Source organism: Pleurodeles waltl, chromosome 7 (assembly GCF_031143425.1).
Source record: "Pleurodeles waltl isolate 20211129_DDA chromosome 7, aPleWal1.hap1.20221129, whole genome shotgun sequence".
Taxonomy (NCBI): domain Eukaryota; kingdom Metazoa; phylum Chordata; class Amphibia; order Caudata; family Salamandridae; genus Pleurodeles; species Pleurodeles waltl.
Window position 1 is genome coordinate 634,927,682 of NC_090446.1, and position 23,621 is coordinate 634,951,302.

General features: G+C 46.5%; 1 protein-coding gene across 3 annotated transcripts in view; it reads right to left on the reverse strand.

Annotated features, from left to right (window-relative positions):
* Positions 1-685: 685 nt before the first annotated feature.
* Positions 686-23,621, reverse strand: part of SLC26A2 (solute carrier family 26 member 2) — a 168,491-nt gene continuing 145,555 nt past the window's right edge. For all 3 annotated transcript variants that reach the window (XM_069244603.1, XM_069244604.1, XM_069244605.1), the window contains exons 2-3: positions 21,321-21,967; positions 686-5,306 (exon numbers count right to left, since the gene is read on the reverse strand). In XM_069244603.1, coding sequence (XP_069100704.1) covers positions 3,723-5,306; positions 21,321-21,947 — 2,211 coding nt within the window. In that variant the 5' untranslated portion in view covers positions 21,948-21,967 and the 3' untranslated portion in view covers positions 686-3,722. The remainder of the gene's footprint in view (positions 5,307-21,320; positions 21,968-23,621) is intronic.

Sequence of the window (23,621 nt, forward strand, 5' to 3'; positions counted from 1 at the left end):
TTTTCCAAACCTGCAAGTACTTCTGGTATAATACGAAGAGTACAGAGCACTGCTATACAGAGAGAGTACTTCGACTCATCTAGGCTTATACACTAGAGCCTGCTAGGATATGCTACACTAGGTTAATGTCAGTGGTGCACCTAGACATTACTCTGTCATTACCTAGTTTGTACCCTAATGCTGGCATTTCAAGAATGGAGAAGAGCAGCTTCAGGGTGAGGGAAAATGAAAGAAGGCAGAGAAAAGAGGTCTTCACTGCACACTGGCACTGACATCCCTACTCAAGTGACACAGTACAAGCATTCCAACAATAGTTACAACACAAAAACGTAGGAAGGATTCATCCAATGGCTCCACTTAAAGGAACTGCAAGCACACCACTAACAAAGAAGCAATGGCAAGGCAAACAGGTGTTCTCTTTTAAAACAAAGAACGTTGCCACTACTTGTTTGCATCACGCTCAGTATATTAAAAAAATGAAAGATGGGTATTAGTGTGTAAGCATAACACCTGATTACGCACTGTTGGCCAATTTGAAATGGTTTTTCATCTATGATAAAAAAACATGTGAAGATTTGCACCTATTTATGTGCATGCCTGGGCTGCTATTTGTAATGGTTTTAAAGTGTTCAACGTGTCACTCATAGATGTGCATGAGAACTGATGCAGAAGTGGCCATTTTGGGTTTTTTTAAAAATTTAATTAAATTTAATTTACCTTTAAAAGATGGCTGGCAGACATTTCAGACTGGTAAATAAAAAAATTAAGATTCCGGGGGAAGTCACATAAACTAAAAGAACAAGCACTCTGGTAGCATTCTGCAGTGGTCAGACCCATGCAAAAATAATGAGAAAAACATATTTTAAAAATATATAAAGCAGGAGACAGGGAAAAAAGCGAGGGGACTTTAGATGAGTGGGAAATTGATTAGCCATGTGGCAGTGTGCAGCTGCTGGGTCCTTGAGAAGGGAATGTTAAAACAAGTTAATTCAGAAGAAAATGAAGTAGGCTGTAAGGGGGGATGGTAAAGCAATAAACTAGATTGGACATAGGGTCTTAAGCATCAGCATTTTAGGCTACTGACCAAGCGTTATTTCATCCCAGATATAAATATGTATATTTTTCCACAAATTAAAAACAAAGTAGTGTACTAAGCAGAGTCAGTAAACAGATGGCAACCATGCCGGGCTGTGTCATGGAGTATATAGGGAACAGCCAAATTAAGCAGATGTCAGCCATGTTTATACTTCAGTGCCCATGACACTGCCCTCGCTTCCACCTGTTCTGAAGGGCCATAATGACAATACAGCAGCAATCACTGGCAAAGCCCATAGGTCAGGTTGTAAAGCACTAGAGCATGCATCACATCCTTGTGGAATAAAAACCAAGGCATATGCCCAGGCACAGAAAGTCAGGCTGTGTGACTCAAGAACAAACAGTGAATACATGTGAATCTGTTTGCCTGCCTGCACTAGCAGATTAAAGTCAGACCTATTGGGTTTGTTAATGCTTGGTAAAACCAACAGATAACTAACATTAAGAATCGCCATGTTTTGCGTAATAACAAACATGATGTCGACCGATATTCAGCATTCTCTGCAGGACCTTTTCATGCTGACATGGTATTGTGGAGTGCTATTTTTGTTGTTTGCTGCAATAATGTAAATTTCTAAACAGCAATATCAGCGAATATTCACCAATCACCTCAGCAACACAGCACATTAAACACAAAATGTATCAAAAGCAAAGCACTGCTGCACCATTACAGAACAATAAATACACAGCAAATCAGTCATGTTACATAAATATATGAAAGCTGACAGTGAGAGGTAATGTGATGAAGCTCCAAGAACACGCATCATCATTAGTCTCAGAACTAGACCTAAATAGAGCACACAGAATTGGCCATGCTTACGCTAGTAAAAACAGTAAAAATCAAGATGGCCCTTCCTTTGATTCTAAATGTGACATCAATTTTAAAATGGTAAAACAATGATACACTATGTACAACACAAACACAGATCCAAGATGGCCATTATGTTTGGACTCAACTTGCATGTGGTAAAGGGGCTGAAAACGTGATGTGTTGACAAAAGCACAGGAAAATGGCTGCTATTGCTTTATGAATAAAATGCATGCCTGACCTAACAAATGGAGAGTGGCAGAGAGTGTGGTGACTGGGTGTACTTTTTACATGAACATCAGTCCCTCATCTATCCTAACGGAGATGTACTGATACACCCAGTCAGTAGAAAGACTAAAATACTCCTGTCGGATGATCCAGGATTTGACTGACTGTGTCTCAAACCAGTGGAAGAAATGTGTGAGTCAAACATACCAATGGCTGAAAGAGGCTGGCACAAAGCCTACAATATGTGTATAACATTTCTGAGAAAAACTAAAAGTATTTGCTTACACTAGACCTAAAAAGTAAACCGGGCTAAGAAGTCTGTTTCATTCTGCAGTTTCCAATACTTCACAGTCCATAAATCCTCCACATGAAACAGGAGACTACTGAGGGTCTGAGGGTGATGTTGCAGAAGGTCAACTGTGGGCGATGCCACCTCCTTTACCACCAGCACTTTCGCTGGGGGGTACAAACACAAGGATGCATGAACAAACTCGCACAGACTCACAATGACCTTTGCATAGACATAATAGTGTAAGAAATAAAGAGACATGTAACTTTCTACTGTTTTGCTCTAACGATAATAGAAAATATAAAAGCGTAAATATTAACGACTCCGTCTAAATTGAATGTTCACTTGTTACTAGCAGTGCGGCACCCGAACACTATATTTCTTAACAATGAAGCTTTCTACATTGTCTATGTACGGACTTGCACAAACGAGCACTGACTTCAGTGCGGTTCCTCTTGTGATGGTACCGCCAGCGGCCCCTCGTGACGCTCAACAACAGACGGCGAGTCCACAGAGAGAATTTTGATGACGGCAGCCAGGCCTGATTACAAAGCGGCCGCGCTGTCATTTTTAGCAGCTGAAAGGCACTAAGTAGAGCATAAATATATATTAAAATCTATAATTAACAACAACAATGCAACAGAAAGCAAGGTACACGATACTTTTAAAAGGAAACAAACAATGTTGCCATAGTAAAAAAGGGAAATTGCAAAAACGTAGTAGAGGTCATAATTTGTTTTGCGTAAAACGCATAATTCTTAGAAGAAATATGGATTTTAAGCATCTTAATCGTAGGCGGTCGTATGCGAGTCTGGTATCTCCTTGTATATTAAGGACTCTTAAAATACCAGCTCTAGTACTTTGTCAAACATGTTTCCACAGTCACACTGTAAACGATATTGGAACAGTGTATGCGAAATATTTTCAGTTCAAAGCTAGTCTCCCACGAAAGGAAAATAAGTGAAAGGCATACAAACAGAGAAAACGCATAACACGCATTGATAAAAAAAAATGCAGGGTTTACGCAAAATGATGCTCCTCAAATAAGGATTAAGCAGAGCCCCAAAAAGCATTGTATTCAACTGAAGTAGAAATAGAAACTCATAAAAAGACCGAGAAGTAAACTGAAACAGAATTCATCACCCTCCTGGCCAGCAGGGGGAGCCAAACAACTGAACATGTATAATACAAATGAGTGCTAGGAAGTACACAAAACATTAATACCCTCACGCCTTAAACATTTGTATACTCTTTTCTTCCCATGAAAAGCACACGAATTGCAAAAAACGACCATCTGTTTTGCTAGAAATACCCAATCTGTGTTGGGCACAATATGGCACCCGGTGTTTTGCTGTCCGGCCACCGGTGGACAGAGCTAGCATTCTTCCTGGTACTCTTTTGATGCTCGTCCAGTGCAAAACTCACTGCCTGCCGTAAACTGTGGAAGGACCGATTATCCTCCCCTTTGCTGAAGTACTCTCCGCGGCGGAGCGAGTCCAAGACAGAAGCGTTGCACTGAGCTAGAATCACACGGATGCCAACCTCCCTGTAGTCCTTGAACACTTCCTTCATTGTGTTGATGCCCCCCGTGTCTAAGAACTGGACGGCGCTGCAGTCAATGACTAACGTGTGGAAGGGCAGGGGTTCCTTGACCAGCTGCAGGGACACTTCAGCTTGCTTGCCGCTGAAGTGGACAGAGCCTTCAATCTTCTCACGCTTCTGCCGTTGCCTCTCAGCCTTCTTTTCGGCAGCCTTCACTAAAGCTGGGTTTACTCCGGTCAGCTTGTATAGGGCTGATTTGAAGGCTTGCTTGTTTACATAGTAGATGGGGGCTTCAAAACGGAACACATGTACCCCAGGCGTGACATTCAAGTTCCTGTACAATGAGAGAGACTCAAATATCTCTGACTGCTCCACCCGGCCGAGCAGCGAGGATGTGGGCAACTGGGAGCGCAAGATGACGCACAGCATCGAGAAGCAGACCCCTATAAGAAGCCCCATTTCAGTGCTGACCAATGCAGATGCAGCCATGGTGACCAGCCAAATTGCTGTGTCTACTCTGCTTAACCTCCACATTTTGGGCAGATCCAGGAACTTCCTGAGTGCCCCCCGCAAGTTGACAATGGTGATGACACCCAAGACACATTTCTGTAGGGAGTAGAAGAGAGGAGCAATGACAAGCAGGACTAGGAGGAGAACCAACGCTGTTATGATAGCTGACACCTGCGTTTTGCAGCCAGTGGATTCCTTAACAAGGGTCTTGGCCAGAGCAGCACTGGTAGTGAAGCAATGGAAGAAGGACGGGATGATATTGCAGAAGCCAATTGCGTACATTTCCTGGTTGGCACGGACCTCATAGCCATGCTTCTTAGCGAACATCTCTGAAAGGGACACAGTGATAGCAAAACCAATGAGTGCAATTGAGAAGGCACCCATGGCCACATTGGGGATCAAACTCCAGTCTGGAGCCTGAGGCATCAGAAAACCTGTTGGGATGTTCCCAGCAACACTAGAGTCAAATTTCTCATGAAGGTGACCAAAGTGAGAGACCAAGGTAGCCACAACTACCACAAACAGCTCGATAGGGATAGGTGCCTTGAGTTTGTTTTTGTAGTACTCATTGAGCTCTTTGGTTGGGACCAAGACAAGAAGACACAGGATGCTTGTGACAAGGTCACAAATGTTGGTCAGGTGAATTCGCTGGAATATAGACACCCAGGTGGAGATTAGAGCACCGACCCCGTTGCTGCGTGGGATGCTGATGCCCAGTAGATACTTTACTTGAGACGTAAGGATGGTGAAGGAGGCCCCTGTGGCAAATCCACTCAGCAATGAATCAGAGAGGTACACGGAGATGAAGCCCACCTGGAGGAGGCCCATAATGACCTGCAATAATTTCACAGGGAAACAAAACAAGGTGGTCAGTACATATTTAGTGTCAAGGATATGAGCAGGAAAGCAGAGCCAACAGCAAAATACCATTAGTCAGGACAAATATTACTTGCTTAAAATTATGAAGCCAGCACAAAGTTATTAAAATTTAACACAAAGCTATCCTAAGCCAACACACAAGGAGCAAGAGCCATCAACAAGCTGTGAAAGGAACAAAAGTCTCATGAGCAACATAAATCAGCTAAGAGCTCACACAGAGTGAGAAAAGGTTGAAGTAAGATCTCCAGCAAAAAAGAAGAAACTTGCATAAAGGCTTAAATGTGCAACACAAAGCTACAAGAAGACAATAAATTTGTCAGGAAACAAAACAAAGGAAGAGTCAACACTCAGGTTGAACACGCAGCACAAAGCTATAATGAACAAAAATTGCTTAACAAGCAGAAAAGGGTATCACAAAACAGCCTGGTGAGTAGCTTTTAGCCACGAACAGCAGTCCAGAGCAACAGAAATGAGCAGAAAGCAACAGAAAAGGAGCACAGAGTGATTAAGAGCAGCACTAAAAGACGGGCAGTGGCTCAATAAGTTTAAAAGCACATTGACCAAGAGCAGCACAAAGCTATCCCTATCTCCACATACCTATCAGGAGCAAAACAACCATATACAGAGCAGCAAAATTAACAAGGACCTTTACAAAGTATCATAGGCCAATACCTTTATCAGCTTTGTTATAGTTGACAATAACATTTTGTTAACTACCTTGCCTATATACAATACCACAGAACAGCCATTAATGGTAATGACCATAAGATTATGGGCGAGGGGAGCTGTAGAAAATAGGTTCCCCTAGTTAATCCCCCTGGATTTTTCTCCTTTTGACTGCCCAGTTTCAGATTTGTTCTGATGAGCGAGTCTCACTGGGTTACTGTTAGAAATTGGGTTTTTAGTTGGCAGTCAGGTTACCCTCTTTCCAAGCAAGAACCCTCACTCTAGTCAGGGTAAGTCACACACAATCCAAAATTAGCCTGTGCCCACCCTCTGGTAGCTTGGCACGAGCAGTCAGCTTAATTTAGAAGGAAATGTGTAAAGTATTTGTGCAATAAATCATACAATACCACCATATAGCACCACAAAAAACACACCACACAGTGTTTAGAAAAATATATAATATTTATCAGGATATATGTAGGTCAAAACGAATAAAGTTGCAATGTGAATTTGTAAAGATATCACAGAAAAGTGATATAAAGTGGCTTAAGTCTTTAAAAAGCAAACAAAGTCTCTTTCAAGCATAAAGTACCTGGTTTGGAGTGGAAAAGCTCCGCAAAGGGCCGCAGAAGAAGAGGTACGTGGAAAATTAGTGTGTGCGCCGATTTCTCCCCAGCACACACGGACTTGCGTCGTTATTTTTCACGCGGGGAAGTCGTGCGTCGTTTTCCGGCGCACGGACAGTCTCTTTCTATGGGTCGCGGGGATTACCAGATTTCCCGGGCCTGTGAGTGGATTCTCCTGCTTGTTTTCCGGCTGCGCGTCGTTCTGCGGGGCTATGCATCGAAGTTTCGCTCTCACTGCAGGCGTCACGTCGATTTCTCCTTTGGAAGTCGGGCAGCGTTGTCCTTGCGGGGCCGTGCGTCGAAGTTCCGGTCGCCCCAAAGGCGTCGCGTCGATCAGCGTCGGTGAGCGGCGTTTTTCTCGCCACGGAACAAGCCGTGCGTCGAAAATTTCCACGCACGAAGCGTCCAAGTGAAAAAGAGAAGTCTTTTTGGTCCTGAGACTTCGGGGAACAGGAGGCAAGCTCTATCCAAGCCCTTAGAGAGCACTTTCACAGCCAGACAAGAGTTCAGGAAGGCAGCAGGCCAACAGCAAAGCAACAGTCCTTTGTAGAAAAGCAGACAGGTGAGTCCTTTGAGCAGCCAGGCAGTTCTTCTTGGCAGGATGTAGTTTCTGGTTCAGGTTTCTTCTCCAGCAAGTGTCTGATGAGGTAGGGCAGAGGCCCCGTTTTATACCCAAATGTGCCTTTGAAGTGGGGGAGACTTCAAAGAGTGGCTAACAAGTGCACCAGGTCCCCTTTCAGTTCAATCCTGTCTGCCAGGGTCACAGTAGGGGGTGTGGCAGTCCTTTGTGTGAGAGCAGGCCCTCCACCCTCCCAGACCAGGAAGACCCATTCAAAATGCAGATGTATGCAAGTGAGGCTGAGTACAGTGTGTTTGGGGTGTGTCTGAGTGAATGCACAAGGAGCTGTCAACCAAGCCCAGCCATACGTGGATTGTAAGGCACAGAAAGATTTAAGTGCAAAGAAATGTTCACTTTCTAAAAGTGGCATTTCTAGAATAGTAATATTCAATCAGACTTCACCAGTCAGCAGGATTTTGTATTACCATTCTGGCCATACTAAATATGACCTTCCTGCTCCTTTCAGATCAGCAGCTGCCACTTCAACAATGTATGAGGACAGCCCCAATGTTAGCCTATGAAGGGAGCAGGCCTCACTGTAGTGTAAAAACAAATTTAGTAGTTTTACACTACCAGGACATATAACTACACAGGTACATGTCCTGCCTTTTACCCACACAGCACCCTGCTCTGCGGGTTACCTAGGGCACACATTAGGGGTGACTTATATGTAGAAAAAGGGGAGTTCTAAGCTTGGCAAGTACTTTTAAATGCCAAGTCGAAGTGGCAGTGAAACTGCACACACAGGCCTTGCAATGGCAGGCCTGAGACAAGGTTAAGGGGGCTACTTAAGTGGGTGGCACAACCAGTGCTGCAGGCCCACTAGTAGCATTTAATCTACAGGCCCTAGGCACATATAGTGCCCATTACTAGGGACTTATAAGTAAATTAAATAGTCCAATCAGGTATGATCCAAAGTTACCATGTTTAAAAAGGGAGGGAGCATATTCACTTTAGCACTGGTTAGCAGTGGTAAAGTGCGCAGAGTCTAAAAGCCAGCAAAACAGGGTCCAAAAAGTGGAGGGAGGCAGGCAAAAAGTTAGGGGTGACCACCCTAAGGCATGTCAGGTCTAACGTGTCCCCCCCAGCTGAAAGTGGGGAGAGCTACCCGACCTCCTGGGAGCTCTCATCGCTAAGGCGGAAGTATCTGGAGAGACCATCAGCACTGGTGTGGTCAACCCCTGGGCGATGCTCCACCATAAAGTCCATCCCCTGTAGGGAAATGGACCATCTCAAGAGTTTTGGATTCTCACCCCTCATCTGCATGAGCCATCTGAGGGGCCTGTGGTCTGTCTGAAGCCGGAAGTGAGTCCATAACAAGTAGGGTCTTAGCTTCTTCAGTACCCAGACCACAGCAAATGCTTCTCTCTCAATAGCACTCCACCTTTGTTCCAGTGGTAATAGTCTTCTGCTAATAAAGACTACTGGTTGGTCTGAGCCCTCCTCATTCAGCTGTGCTAGAACAGCCCCATGCCATGCTCTGAAGCGTCTGTCTGCACAATAAATTCCTGGGAGTAGTCAGGGGCCTTGAGCACGGGGACTGTGCACATGGCGTCCTTCAGAGAATCAAAGGCTTTCTGACAGGCATCTGTCCAATTCACCAACCTAGGTTGTTTCTTGGAAGTGAGTTCTGTCAAGGGGGACACAATGGTACCATAGCCCTTGACGAACCTGCAGTAGTATCAAGTAAGGCCCAAAAAGGCTCTCACCTCAGTCTGTGTTCTTGGTGGTTGCCAGGCCTTGATAGTTTCAATCTTGGCCTGGAGTGGCTTCACATTGCCACCACCCACTAGGTGTCCCAAGTACACCACGGAACCCTGCCCAATCTGGCACTTATTAGCCTTGATAGTCAGGCCTGCCTGTTGCAGAGCCTAAAGCACCTCCTTGAGGTGGAGCAGGTGTTCCTCCCAGCTGGAACTGTAGACAGCTATGTCGTCCAGGTAAGCTGCACAGAAGGCATCTTTACCAGCTAGGACCCCGTTAACCAACCGTTGGAAGGTAGCGAGGGCATTTTTCAACCCAAATGACATCACCCTGAATTGGTAATGGCCATCAGGGGTGGAAAAAGCGGATCTTTCTTTAGCCCCCTCAGTCAGGCCAATCTGCCAGTACCCAAAAGTAAGATCGAACGTACTCAGGAGCTTGGCAGCGTCTAGCCCGTCAACGAGCTAGTCAGCTCGGGGGATGGGGTGAGCATCAGTCCGGGTGACTGAATTGAGACCCCGGTAGTCCACACAGAACCGGAGTTCTGGCTTCGCACCTGGGGCAGTAGCCTTAGGAACCAATACCACAGGGCTGGCCCAGGGACTACTGGATTTCTCAATAACCGCCAAAGTCAACATCTTGGAGACCTCCTCCTTGATGCTGGCCTTCACCTTATCCGACAACCTGTAAATTTTGTTCTTTACAGGGAAACTGTCACCTGTGTCAATGTCATGCACACAGAGGTTGGTTAGTCCAGGAGTAAGGGAGAACAGGGGGGAGAACTGCTCTAACAGCTCATAGCAGTCCCCTCTCTGGGTTGGACTCAGGGAGTCAAAGAGAATGACACCCCCTACTGACCCATCCCCTTCTTTGACAGCGAGGAGGTTGGGGAGAGGTTCACTCTCCTCTTCCATGCCCTCATCTGTGACCAGGAGCATACTGACCTCAGATCTCTCAAAGTGAGGTTTGAGCCGGTTGTGATGGAGGACCCTTAGGGGGTGCCAAAGGGGTCTTGAGGTCCACTAGGTAAGTGGCCTCCCCTTTACGCTCCTTGATCTCAAAGGGGCCAGTCCAGCGGTCCTGGAGAGCCCTGGGCTCGACTGGCTCCATCCCCCAAACTTTGTCTCCAGGTGAGAACTCAACTAGAGTGGCCTTCTGGTCATACCACTCCTTCATCACCTCTTGACTGGCCTCGAGGTTACCCTGGGCCTGCTTCCAGTAGCGTTGGGTTTGTTTGCGGAGGGCCAGCATGTAGCTGACCACATCCTGGGGAGGTGCCTGGTGAGCTTTCTCCCAGCCCTCTTTAACAATGCTTAGGGGTCCCCTGACAGGGTGACCGCAAAGAAGCTCAAAGGGGCTGAACGCCACCCCTTTCTGGGGCACCTCTCTATAAGCAAACAACAGGCAGGGTAAGAGGACATCCCACTTACGCCTCATGGCCTCAGTCAGGCCACCAATCATGCCTTTCAGGGTCTGGTTGAATCTCTCAACAAGCCCATTGGTTTGAGGATGATAAGGGGTGGTAAACCGGTAGGTCACCCCACACTCATCCCACAGGGTCTTCATGTATGCAGACATGAAGTTTGTGCCCCTGTCAGACACGACCTCCTTAGGAAACCCCACACGGGTAAATATTCCCAACAGGGCTCTGGTCACCACCTGTGCAGTCACTGTTCTCAGAGGGATTGCCTCTGGATAGCGGGTGGCATGGTCTACCAAAACCAGGATAAACCTGTTGCCCAAGGCAGTTTTGGGGTCCAAGGGACCAACAATGTTGATGCCCACCCTTTCAAAGGGAGTGCCAACGACTGGGAGTGGGAGCAAGGGAGCTTTAAGCCGTTTCCCTGCCTTCCCACTAGCCTGGCAGGTGGGGCAAGCTCTGCAGAAGTTACATGAGGCTTTCCTCATTCTGGGCCAATGAAAGTGGATGTTAAGCCTGTCAAAGGTCTTGTCTTGGCCCAGGTGTCCTGCCAGGGGAATGTCGTGAGCCAGGCCTAGCAGGAATTTCCGATAACACTGGGGGACCACCAGCACACGTGTGCCCCAGGACCTGGAATCCTACGCTCACTGTAAAGGAGATCATTCTCCCAGTAAATATGGTGGGCGCCAGAGGCGTCACCTGCTGCGTGGTCTGTGGCCTGCTTCCTCAGACCCTCAAGGGTGGGGCATTCTTTCTGCGCCCTGCAGAATGCTTCCCTGGTTGCCCCCCCCCTACTTGCCAGCCAGCAAGTTCAGGTAGATTACCCAGGGCAGCTATGTCCTCCCCGGTTGGCTCAGGGGCCTCCTCTTCCTCAGGGGCCTCGTCTACCACCGTGGGAACTTTGGAGGCGGGTTTCCCGCGCCCCTAGCCCCCCTTTTTGGCAGCTGTCTTGGCCATCTTTGCAGGCTCCAGACGCCCTTGACTCCCTTCCCGGGCAGCCATAGACCGTGTGGTCATGCAGACCCACTCAGGTAACCCTAACATCTCCAGGGGAGATCTGAGCTATACTTCTTTCCAAGCAGTATGCTCAAGATCATTGCCTAACAGACAATCTACAGGCATGGCAGGACTCACAGCTACTTTCAGAGTACCAGAGACCCCCCGCGAACTCAAAGGGAACCAGAGCCACCAGTAGGTGACTCTCACGATTGTCAGCGACTTGGTGGAATGTATTAGGGACTATCTGCTCTGTTGACACCAGCTGACTCTGGATAGTAGTCATACTGGCTCCTGTGTCACGCAGAGCCTCCACCTTCTGCCCATTAATGGTGACCCACTGCCTGTACTTGGAAGTATTTCTGGGCATGTGGGCTTTGGGCACCATTTCTCTTTCTCCCAGGGACACTAGGGAAATCTCTACCTGCTCCCCAAAGCTATCTTGGTCCATCTCCCCCCTAAGCGCTACACTAGTCAACCCAGGTGTCTGTCCGGTAGTGGACGGTGCCGTTTTGGAGCACTGGGTGTCGCCTTTATAGTGACCTTACTGGTAACACTCCATGCATTTGGGGTTGAATTTCCCTGACCTATCATATGTCACTGGCTTTTTCCCAAATCTGGAAAAGGAATGGTTGCCACCCCCTCCCTGAGAATTCTTTTGGGGGACTTTTGAGAGTTCCTTATCTGTAAGCTTATCTCCCCCCTCTTTCTTCTGTTGAGAACCCTGACCACCTTTGTGGGAGTCCCCCCAGGTACCTTTTTGGACACTCTGGTGCTAACCCAGAGGTCCGCCTCCTCAGCAAGCTTCCTGGGATCAGTCAGCTTACTATCTACCAAGTGCTGGCGCAACTCTGTATAGGTAACATTGAGCATATGCTCTCTCAGAATCAAGTCATATAGCCCTTTATAATTATCTACTTTGTTGCCCCGCACCCATCCATTCAGTGCCTTACTGGAAAAGTCAAAGAAATCTACCCATGTTTGTGTGGTTTGTTTGGTGCTGTCCCTGAACCTCTGACGGTATCCTTCAGGGGTCAGCCCAAACTTGGCAAGTAAAGTGGCTTTCTGAAGTGGGTATGTGTTTTAATCAGGTTGATCCAATGTAATAAGTGTGTCCCTCCCCAATGGCAGCACATAACCCCACATAGCTACCCCCCATTGCCCTTTAGGAACCTCATGGGCCCTTATTGCAACTTCATAGCATAGCATTTATCTATGTCATCTCCCACCACAAAACTGGGCACCACATTTTTGGGTATACGAACCTTCTTTTCTCCAGCAGGTCCTGTCTGTATGGTGCCACCATTATTGCTGGATTCAGACTGTCTCGCCTTGATCTCCAGCTCCTTGAGACTCAGTTCATGAGCCAACAATAGTTTCTTTTCAGCCAAAGCTCTTTCAGCTTCCACCTGTTTGCCTACTCGCTCTTTCAGCTTCAGCTTGTTTGGCTGCCCTTTCAGCTTCAGCTTGAATCTGTTTGGCTGCTCTTTCAGCTTCAATCTGTTTGGCTGCTCTTTCAGCCTCAGCTTGCTTGGCTTCTCTCTCTGCCCTTCTTTCCTCCTGTTGAGCCTCAATTTTCAGTTTTGCCATTTGCAATTGGAACTCCCTTTCCTCTCTCCTTTCCTCTGCGGTCAGGCTTTGCACAGAGACACTGCTCCCTGGTCTGGAAGGGGGCACAATTGCAGTGGTAACATCATCCACAGATAGCAACAAATCCTCTGAGGGGCCATTTTCTGGCTCCTCTTCCTCATCATCTTCTTCTAAATGGGCTTCTGCCCAGGCCCTCAGCGCCACTTGAAAGTCCTCCTATTTGGAGGCCCCTTGGGTGGGTACCCTCATTGCACTGCAGAATCCTCTTACCTGTTTGACCGTACATGTATCCAACAGGACTAGGTCAAAGTCTCCTATTTGAGACCCAGTCAGAGACATGTTGAGTGAGGATTTAGTTTTTGAAACTTGTCAGGAAAAAATGAATTTGCAAAAAGAGATAAAAATCAAGTTGACCTTCAACTGTGGGTAGATAGTGAAATACTTAGCTACTGTATGTCACTGCACAAATACAAGTCCTATCCTCACCGCTGATCACCAATGTTAGAAATGGGGTTTTTGGTTGGCAGTCAGGTTACCCTCTGTCCAAGCAAGAACCCTCCCTCTAGTCAGGGTAAGTCACACACAATCCAAAATTAGCCTGTGCCCACCCTCTGGTAGCTTGGCACGAGCAGTCAGGCTTAACTTAGAAGGCAATGTGTAAAGTATTTGTGCAATAAATCATACAATACCACCATATAGCACCACAAAAATACACCACACAGTGTTTAGAAAAATATATAATATTTATCAGGATATTTGTAGGTCAAAACGAATAAAGTTGCAATGTGAATTTGTAAAGATATCACTGAAAAGTGATATAAAGTGTCTCAAGTCTTTAAAAAGCAAACAAAGTCTCTTTCAAGCACAAAGTACCTGGTTTGGAGTGGAAAAGCTCTGCAAAGGGACGCAGAAGAAGAGGTACGTGGAAAAATAGTGTGTGCGTCAATTTCTCCCCAGCACAAAAGGACTTGCTTCGTTATTTTTCACGCGGGCAAGTCGTGCGTCGTTTTCCGGCGCGCGGACAGTCTCTTTCTATGGGTTGCGGGGATTACCAGATGTCCAGGGTCTGTGCATGGATTCTCCTGCTTGTTTTCAGGCTGCGCGTCGTTATGCAGGGCTGTGCGTCGAAGTTTCGCTCTCACGGCAGGCGACGCGTCAATTTCTCCTTTGGAAGTCGGGCGGTGTTGTCCTTGCGAGGCCGTGCGTCGAAGTTCCGGTCGTCCCGAAGGCGCCGCGTCAATCAGCTTCAGTGTGCGGCGTTTTTCTCGCCACGGAACCAGCTGTGCGTCGAACATTTCGGCGCACGAAGCGTCCAAGTGAAAAAGAGAAGTCTTTTTGGTCCTGAGACTTCAGGGAACAGGAGGCAAGCTCTATCCAAGCCCTTGGATAGCACTTTCACAGGCAGACAAGAGTTCAGCAAGGCAGCAGGCCAACCGCAAGGCAGCAGTCCTTTGTAGAAAAGCAGACAGGTGAGTCCTTTGAGCAGCCAGGCAGTTCTTCTTGGCAGGATGTAGTTTCTGGTTCAGGTTTCTTCTCCAGCAAGTGTCTGATGAGGTAGGGCAGAGGCCCTGTTTTATACCCAAATGTGCCTTTGAAGTGGTGGAGACTTCAAAGAGTGGCTAAGAAGTGCACCAGGTCCCCTTTCAGTTCAATCCTGTCTGCCAGGGTCCCAGTAGGGGGTGTGGCAGTCCTTTGTGTGAGAGCAGGCCCTCCACCCTCCCAACCCAGGAAGACCCATTCAAAATGCAGATGTATGCAAGTGAGGCTGAGTACCCTGTGTTTGGGGTGTGTCTGAGTGAATGCACAAGGAGCTGTCAACCAAGCCCAGCCAGATGTGGATTGTAAGGCACAGAAAGATGTAAGTGCAAAGAAATGCTCACTTTCTAAAAGTGGCATTTCTAGAATAGTAATATTCAATCCGACTTCACCAGTCAGCAGGATTTTGTATTACCATTCTGGCCATACTAAATATGACCTTCTTGCTCCTTTCAGATCAGCAGCTGCCACTTCAACAATGTATGAGGGCAGCCCCAATGCTAGCCTATGAAGGGAGCAGGCCTCACAGTAGTGTAAAAACTAATTTACTAGTTTTACACTACCAGGACTTATAACTACACAGGTACATGTCCTGCCTTTTACCCACACAGCACCCTGCTCTACGGGTTACCTAGGGCACACATTAGGGGTGACATATGTAGAAAAAGGGGAGTTCTAGGCTTGGCAAGTACTTTTAAATGCCAAGTCGAAGTGGCAGTGAAACTGCACCCACAGGCCTTGCAATGGCAGGCCTGAGACAAGGTTAAGGGGGGTACTTAAGTGGGTGGCACAACCAGTGCTGCAGGCCCACTAGTAGCATTTAATCTACAGGCCCTAGGCACATATAGTGCCCATTACTAGGGACTTATAAGTAAATTAAATAGTCCAATAAGGTATGATCCAAAGTTACCATGTTTAAAAAGGGAGAGAGCATATGCACTTTAGCACTGGTTAGCAGTGGTAAAGTGCGCAGAGTCTAAAAGCCAGCAAAACAGAGTCCAAAAAGTGGAGGGAGGCAGGAAAAAAGTTAGGGGTGACCACCCCAAGGCATGTCAGGTCTAACAGTGACTCAAGGTAAATTCTGTGGAAGTGATGGACTGAGAGTGCTATCTGCTATAATAAGGCTGCTGTTGTGCAGCTGGGTAAAGGATCTGTGCTGGTTGGCATGCAAACCAAAAGCACTAGCACATAAATGTGCAGGATGAGTGTGTGAGACTACCATGCACGACAGTAGCCTGCCGCAAAAGGGACCCTTCAGGGATTGGTGCTGACCTGGTGTAGACCTTAAAATTGTAATTGTAGTTGCATGGACATTCATATTGTAGGTCTATAGTGCTTTACTGAAAAGGCTGTGCGCTTACTGCATTACACACTCTCGGTAAAATGTGCGCCATTGCTCAGTTTCACCATACTTAGGCCCACATTGTGGGTGAAATTTGTGCCACTGCAGTTTGACCATACTTAGGCCCAGAAATACTGATCAGGTATCAATTTTAGGGTAAAACAAGTGCAGATCCACTGTCACTTTTGTGATATCTGTACTCATAAAGTCACCTGAATTAGATTTCCCAGGCTCAGCCATATCTGATTCCAGGCCTTTGTCTCTTCTACTTCTTCCATGTTATTCTGACCAGAAGGATGCTCAATGGCCTCTCCAGACAATAGAGCTATTTAATAGTGCTTGCCCCAGTTTCTAAGAAAGTTTGGGAGGAAATGTACGTGTTAACTAACTGTTCACACTGCACCTGGCATGGGCACGTCCAAGGCCACAGAAACAAAGGGGGAATGTCAGACTTCTGTAGCCAAACAAAGGACGGGATACCCTCTGACGCTTGGTTGTCAGGGATCAGGCAACTGTGTCAGCTGTGAGTTTAGGTAAAGATCTTTCCATAGGCCACTTCAAATTACCACCTTTACATGTTCCAGACTGCTGTGCAGGAAGGTTGGGGCAGGGGTAGAGGGATGATGCTGCACTCTTGGTGCCTACCATCCTGAACTTTCCACACCCACTTAAAAACTACTGCTCAAGGGAGAGACACATGAGAACTAACGGAACCGGAGAACAAAAACACTATGAAAATGCCCAGCTGATGGACAAGCTGCCTGCCTCCACAAGAGATACTGACATAAGGACTCTGGCTCCAACTAGCACCCAAGGACTCGGAGTGTTTCTTCAGGACCCCTAAAGCCCACTGGAGACAGTAAAGGTGTGGGACTGCTTGGGAGACGCAAGAGGGTTGCCCTGAATCTTTTGTGGACTGTTATTGCAGCAAGGTGAAGAAGGGGGAGGCAGGCGGCAATGACTCAGTTGATGACACAGATTTCCCGCAAAACCTTTGGGCCAGGGGAGAGCTGCATGGAGGGTACTCTGCTGCTGGGCTGCAGAGAGGCTGTTGAAGAGCCCACAGGCAAAGGCAGGCACCACAAGCATAGACAAAGGACAAGTTCAGCAACAGGAGGATGAAAAATCAATCCCACTTAAAAAGAGAAGTTTGGAGGCCAGGAGGCCTGAAGAAGCTACTCCAGGTGGTTTAAGCTCGCCACCAGGAGCAAAACAATTATTTTCAGGTAACTGGCCCCATAGTGCCAGAGAAAACAAGGTGGAAAGTCGGGTCCATCTGGAAGACCGGGCAAGAAACCAAGCGCATAATGCGGAGTCATAAATTGAAAAACTCCCCTAGGCAAGGCTAAACCCTTTAACTTTAAATTTTTTATAGGGTCCTCGACCTACAGGAAAACATGCTACCAGACCCAATGCAAAGAAAAGAAGAAAAAAAACAATGCAGCAGTAAAAAAGTTTACAGGTTCCGGGGGCCCCATCTCCTTGGTGATCAAGGAAGCACAAGAGCCTGCAGTGGTTTCACTCACCCCTATTGCCTCTACCTGGCACTGAGGGCACCCTGCATAAAGCCTCCCACCCACAGACAGGAAATGCACTGAATCCTGCGCATCCACGCTGATACTAGCTTGCAGAGGCAATGAAGGAGCCAGCCGGGCGAGTGGGAGTGAGCTCTCAGTGCTGCCCCAGCAAAGAACAGACACTGGGTGCCCCAAAAAGTAGCGTGTTTAAAGTGGTAAAGACGCTCATATATTGTTCACTGCAGAGCCGAAGCCATAGAGCTCTCCATAAGCCACAGCAATGACTGTAAATTTAGCATATTTGCTTTTGTGGTGCCCCAGAGTGGTTAGGGGCACCACTACTGTTTTGTAAAGTGTTCTGGGGGCTGCCAGGCGATAGACAGCACCTACCTGAGCCTCCACAAAAAAGTTGTCCCATATGCAAGGTACAGTGATGCTCCTGTGTGAAGTTTCACATTGTTTTAAACGCTCCTGAAGTTTTTACTTTTGCATAGAGGCACAGCAGTACAGGGGATCCTTACTGGTTGGTCCCAAAGCTGTATTGGCATCAGTGTAAACACAGAAAAAGGACAAGTCCTCATGGTATTGAATCGGCAATTGTATTGAAAATGTTTATTTCCAGAGTGAATCAGAAGACGTTAATGAATGTCAGCTGCTACTCTCATAGATTAATATTAACGTGATTTGCAATGTGTTTAAAGGACATGTTTGTGGGGACACCCTGACAAAGTCAGTAGGGTTGATCAATTATAATAGTACCTTTTATTGTGTCTATGCATAAAGGAGTACTCTGATTTATTATAATGACTTGCTGGGGTCCCAACTATTCTTCTGGTGTCAACAAAGGTATTTCCATCTACATATTTGTACGTATTTGTAAATGAATGTGTAGTATTCAGTAGAGTATGTGTGATAAAGTATTTTTCCTTTTTATAGAAAAAAGCGTTGGCTAGACGATGATTGAATTACTGTTGAGTACCAGAGAGATGGGGGTGCTAGTCCACACCAACTCCCCTGAGGAGGCCTTGGACTGCTCTACTTCGCTACACTGAGAGTCAAGTGCTACAATGGTACCGAGTAAATAGAAAGTTGTGGACTTATCCCTTGTGAAGGACTCACACCTTGGCAACTAATAACCCAATTTCTTTAAGTAGCCACACGGTCATAGATAGGTTTGGGTAGCGGCAGTGGTAGAAATTACTAGGCCTATAGAAGATGATGTAACCTGTGTACTGGGCCTTTATAGTATGCTCTATCCGCTATGTAGATGGAGTGGCTTCTCAAGGGAGTGTGTGAAAGCACCAGCAATACTAAAGCCTTTCGGTTCTGGCAGGTGGTGACTGCTCATATGAGGATCCTGGGGCCTGGGTAAGATAGGGAAACGTCCAGTCTACAGAAATCACATTTGCCTGAGAATTACTAGTGGGCAGGAGAAAATGTTTGCGGATGGACATTTTTTGTGACAAGGAAAAGCGTGTGCTAGAGAACTGAAAGTACGAGGAGGTGGTCTGAAAGATGGATAATGCTTATGCTGTAGTTGCGGAAGGACACACACTCTTTGTCCTCACTGCAGCCTGCTGTCTATGTTCAATGTCTCATTGTGTGAGCAAATTGTTGGGTAAAAGGTGTGTGGCAGCCACATCCAGACCCAAAAGGTATCCTTAGGTGCAGTGCAGCTCTGATGCATATTATAATTGCACTCCACCTCCCTTCCACAACCAAGAGGAAAAAAAGATGTGGGACATCTTTGTCCCAATACTTAATATTCAACTCATTCTGTACCACTCCTGAAGTAAGCAGCACTTGTCAAGACCTTTTGGATGGTACTGGGACTGCTTGTGGTGCTTCCATTGAATATGTTCAGAGAAAGGGGTCAACAGGAGGTTGATCTACCGTAGGTGACCTGTGGCTGCAGTCCAGTGTTAGTGACATTGGGTGGTGGAGGACCTTGCTGGAGGCAGGTCCAGTGTAGGTGGGACCTGCTCAGACTGAAGGGTCAAGCCTACTTGGCAATGCCTGGAGCAGGCACTGTGGTTGGTGCTGTGTGTCTTCGGACATAGTACAGGTTGCCTTGTGGACTGGTTGTACTGGGCCTGGGTGGTGGCTAGCGACACGCATATGTGAACACATCACCCAAACACCAGAGATATTGTGAAACTTCTAGCTAGACTCCGCCCTTGGGGTCTCATTTGCTTCCTCCAGTGTTGGAAGGTGTGTTTTGATCTATGCTAAGAAGCAATCCAGTGGTGTGTAGGCCTTGATCCAGGAGGAACAGCACAAGTGCTGTTACTACATAGAAATTTTTTAATGGATTGATATGACGTAGCATGGGAGGGAGGGTGTTGACTGAGCTTGATTTGTGATTAGCATGGCTTGCTCCCATTGTTTGTAGTGCTCATATTACCATTGTGACAGAGATTTACATCCACCCAGTTGGTCTCTGGTGACACTGAATGGCTTTCTTAGTAGCTGAGGGACTATATCTATTTACAGTGAATGTTTATGTGTGTCAAGTGCCTGAAATCCCTGCTGGAGAAGAGAGGGATGGTCAACAGACTGAGGCACTACTGAGTTGTTGGCAAGGGGTGCATTTGGGGAGCCTTACGAGAATATTGAAAAGTGCCTAAATGGCAGCTATCCAGAAGAATGAGATGGGAGGTGTTGCATAGCAAGGCTTGGCCTCAATACTGGATAGTTATGTGGGGTTCTTTGTGGAATTTCTGGGTTAAAAAAAAGACCACAAATGTTCATAGGAAAGAGAGAATTTTCCTTATGACCCAAGCTGTGATCCGGCCTTGATGTTTAAAAGAGGAGAAAGGGTCTTTGGCTAAACATGGTGTGTAGAAATTGGACTAAGATTATTGTACAGGAATATAGAATGACATAAGGTGTTCCACTCTGAAATGCCTCAGACTACGAGAAAATAAAAGTGGTAAATCTATCAGTGGGAGAAGTAACTACTTAAGAAATAGTATGCATTGCAAATAAAAACTTGAAAGTTAGTGGGGAGTTAAGGGTGTTTACCATCCACAGGAAGAGCACTAAAGATGGCGGGCAGTTGCGATACCTAGTAAAGCAAGGTGGGGAACTCTTCAGCCTCTTCACAAATTGAGTTAACTTTAAGAATGATAAGAGCCAGTCCAGTTCACACCATTCTCAAGTGTTTCAAGAGAAGTTGCATTAAGCAGGACAAACAAGAAACAGGCAGGTGCAATGGAATTTAGTAGTCATATGAATGAGTGGCACTATACTGTGAGAGGGGCCAGAAAAGACTGGAATAGCAGGATGGATGTGTGGAGGAGAAGCAGTTACACAGAAGCATGCCAAAGATGCACTAGAAGAGCAGAAAATAGATCAGAAGAGTAGGGGTTAAGGTACATTCACAGAAATGCTGATGAGGAAATAAAAACAGAAGTGGGGGATAGAAACAGGAGCTCAATCTTTATGAGGTAGGAGATGCCCTGGATGGGGACCATGGTGCTTTGCAGACAGTGAACATTGCGCAGGAGCTGTACACCCTGTGCACTACAGCATTGCTGCTGGCTCGACTGGGAGCCAGAGACAATCTGTCAGGCCATGTCCTGCTTGCCCAGCAGCTGGAAACTGAGGATTCCGACTGCTGGCCCAGGGGGAAACTCATAATGGGCCCGGCGGGGAGGCAGCCACAATGATAGCAACCTCCTTGTTGGGATTTTGGCGGACGGGCTTTTCTGTCCACCGAAATCATAATAAGGCCCTCAGTGTGTCTTGTACTGGGTGTCCTTCGACACCCAGGTGTAATCAGTAACTTCTATTTAACTGCTTATACTGAGCTAAGCAAAAATTCAAAATTCAAGAAGGGACTTGTTTATTAAAGTCACGTTTGTGTGATGCTTATGACCAAGAGCCAACTGATAAACCTGACATAAACCTGACATCAATGCGTTATTGATGAGAACTCCTCTTTCACCTACCTGATAAACTCCAGCCATAAAGGTGACTGTGGCACCGACAGTGATTGCGTAACAGCTTCTGTCACACACTGGCCCCAAAGTCTCGTTCTGCATCAGTGGGCTATATGTGCTGTTCAGATCTCCTTCCTGGTGTGGTACAACATGTACAGTGTCCTGTAGGTCGTAACCAGCCACCTGCAACTCTCGTTCTACCACCTCACCCACCATCAGGCAAAGCACCCCAAAAATCCCAACCGAGATGTGCCTGGATGTTCCCATTAAGAAGTAAATGAGGCAGGCAAAGAAAGAGGTGTAGAGGCCAAAGATGGGTTCTTGACCAGCCAGGAGAGAGTAGGCAATGGACTGAGGCACCAAAAGAATGCCCACAATAAGCCCTGACATGATATCCCCCAAAATGTAGTCCTTCAGCTTGTACTTTGGCAGCCATTCCAGCACGGGGAAAAGACCAAAGACCAGGTCTTTGGCTCTGGCTGGCGAGCAGGCACAGTTTTTCTTCAGCTTCCGTGTGAGATATGCTTTAAAGTTGAAGCCTGCCTTCTCTCGTTCCTCCAGAAGGATCTTGTCTGCGTGATAGGGGCAGCGGTCATTAGTCAAAGTACCGGTCTCTTCAAAGGGTTCTGTCGCCATCCTAGTGGTGAAGTGAGGCCCTAGAGGTCAATGGTAAAACACAAACACAGCAAATCAGACACTTTCAGCACATTACCTCTTCTCACAGAACTGTACTATTAGTCTAAATGACGAGGTCAATAGATATGCAGGACAAACTACTGTGAACTAATGTTTAAACAAGACAACGCTGGACAATCTCTAATACAGAGGTGCCATCATTATTTTTTCCAAACAGCACATACTATTAAAAAACACTGACAAGAGATATTTGCTATCTAATTACACAGAACATACATTGAGTAAAAGGGCCCGTTCACTACCAACATTCTGCCTACTTTTTGCTTGATGTAGAGAACAGGCTACTTTTCCATCCCTCCAACCCCTCAGGAATGTATTGCTTGGAAAACAATTGGCACTGGGCTTCCACCAATGATGTAAAGGATTGAAAGGTCTAAATTCTAACAGATATATTCCTTTAATACACTGCAGAAAAGACTTAAAACAAACCAGTTAAAGGTGCCTCCATAACAATTAGTTTACGCACTAGAACATGTAGCAAATGTTTAATTACGTTGCAAGCCATATGACTAGTTGATAGTGGACAAGATAATGGTTAAACATATAACTCTTCTCACCCTAAGTTGAAACAGATACTTTATTAAGTATAGTTCACATCAATATATTCTTCTCCACCCCCCACTCTCTAAAATATTATTCTTACCTGGATCGAACAAGGTGTTCTGACTTTTCCAAACCTTCTTTATTATTAACATAAGTCACTTGAACAAAATATTAAATCTACTCGGAAAAAACAGCAGTGAGAATTCTGAGAATGGAAAGACTGCAGTACTAGTGGGGTCACTACCAATGACTAACCTTGCCCAGTATATGGTCTTTGTCCCAGACGCTCTCCTCATTGCCGCAGTACCTTGTTGTCTTTTTGATCGTGCAAAGACAGTTAGGGCTTGTGTTTCTTAGTGATCCCTGGGTATTGCTGCTCCCAGTGGTGTACACCACACAGCCCACAGAGCACAGAGGCCTGCATCTTCACCACGGCCTACCTGAGTGGTGAGTAAGCGACTTTTGCAGTGCTGGTGCTGTGACTCATGGGATCAGTGGTGAAGTCACAGTGGTCGCGTCTCAATGGATCTTGCAGCTGCGTTTTTTCTTGAGCCAAATCACAAAACCCAATTCCTAAACAAACTAGATACCCACCTGAGTCGTAGCAGTGAGTACACAAGTCATGATGAAAGGTTCTTCAAAGATGCAGCTTTTCCTCTGGCTGTTTAATTCTTCCTTTGGTGAGGAAGATATGTGGATTGTATTTAGGCTTCTAACACTCAGTTACTTCTTGGTACTTGTCTTCACAACAGAATTCGGGCAAGGTTCTTCAGTTCCCTCTGATCGCAGGGATTCACAGTTCAGTTCACATTGCAGGGACACCTCTGGATTCCTAGACCTCAGTTTTGCAGAACTGTGCCTGTCCTTCCAGTTGCTCCACCAGGTGCCTTTGGCTCGTCTGGCCTCAGCTTCTTCATGGGTCCCCTACTGAACAGCATCTTCCTAATGTAAAGGAAACTGCAACGTTCCTCCTGAGCAATGTGTCATTAATCTCTCTTGTCAAGGCTCAGGTCCTTTTGCCAGTCCTGGCCAAAGGTTCCCAGGTTGCTGGTCCCAAACTTAGCAAGGGTA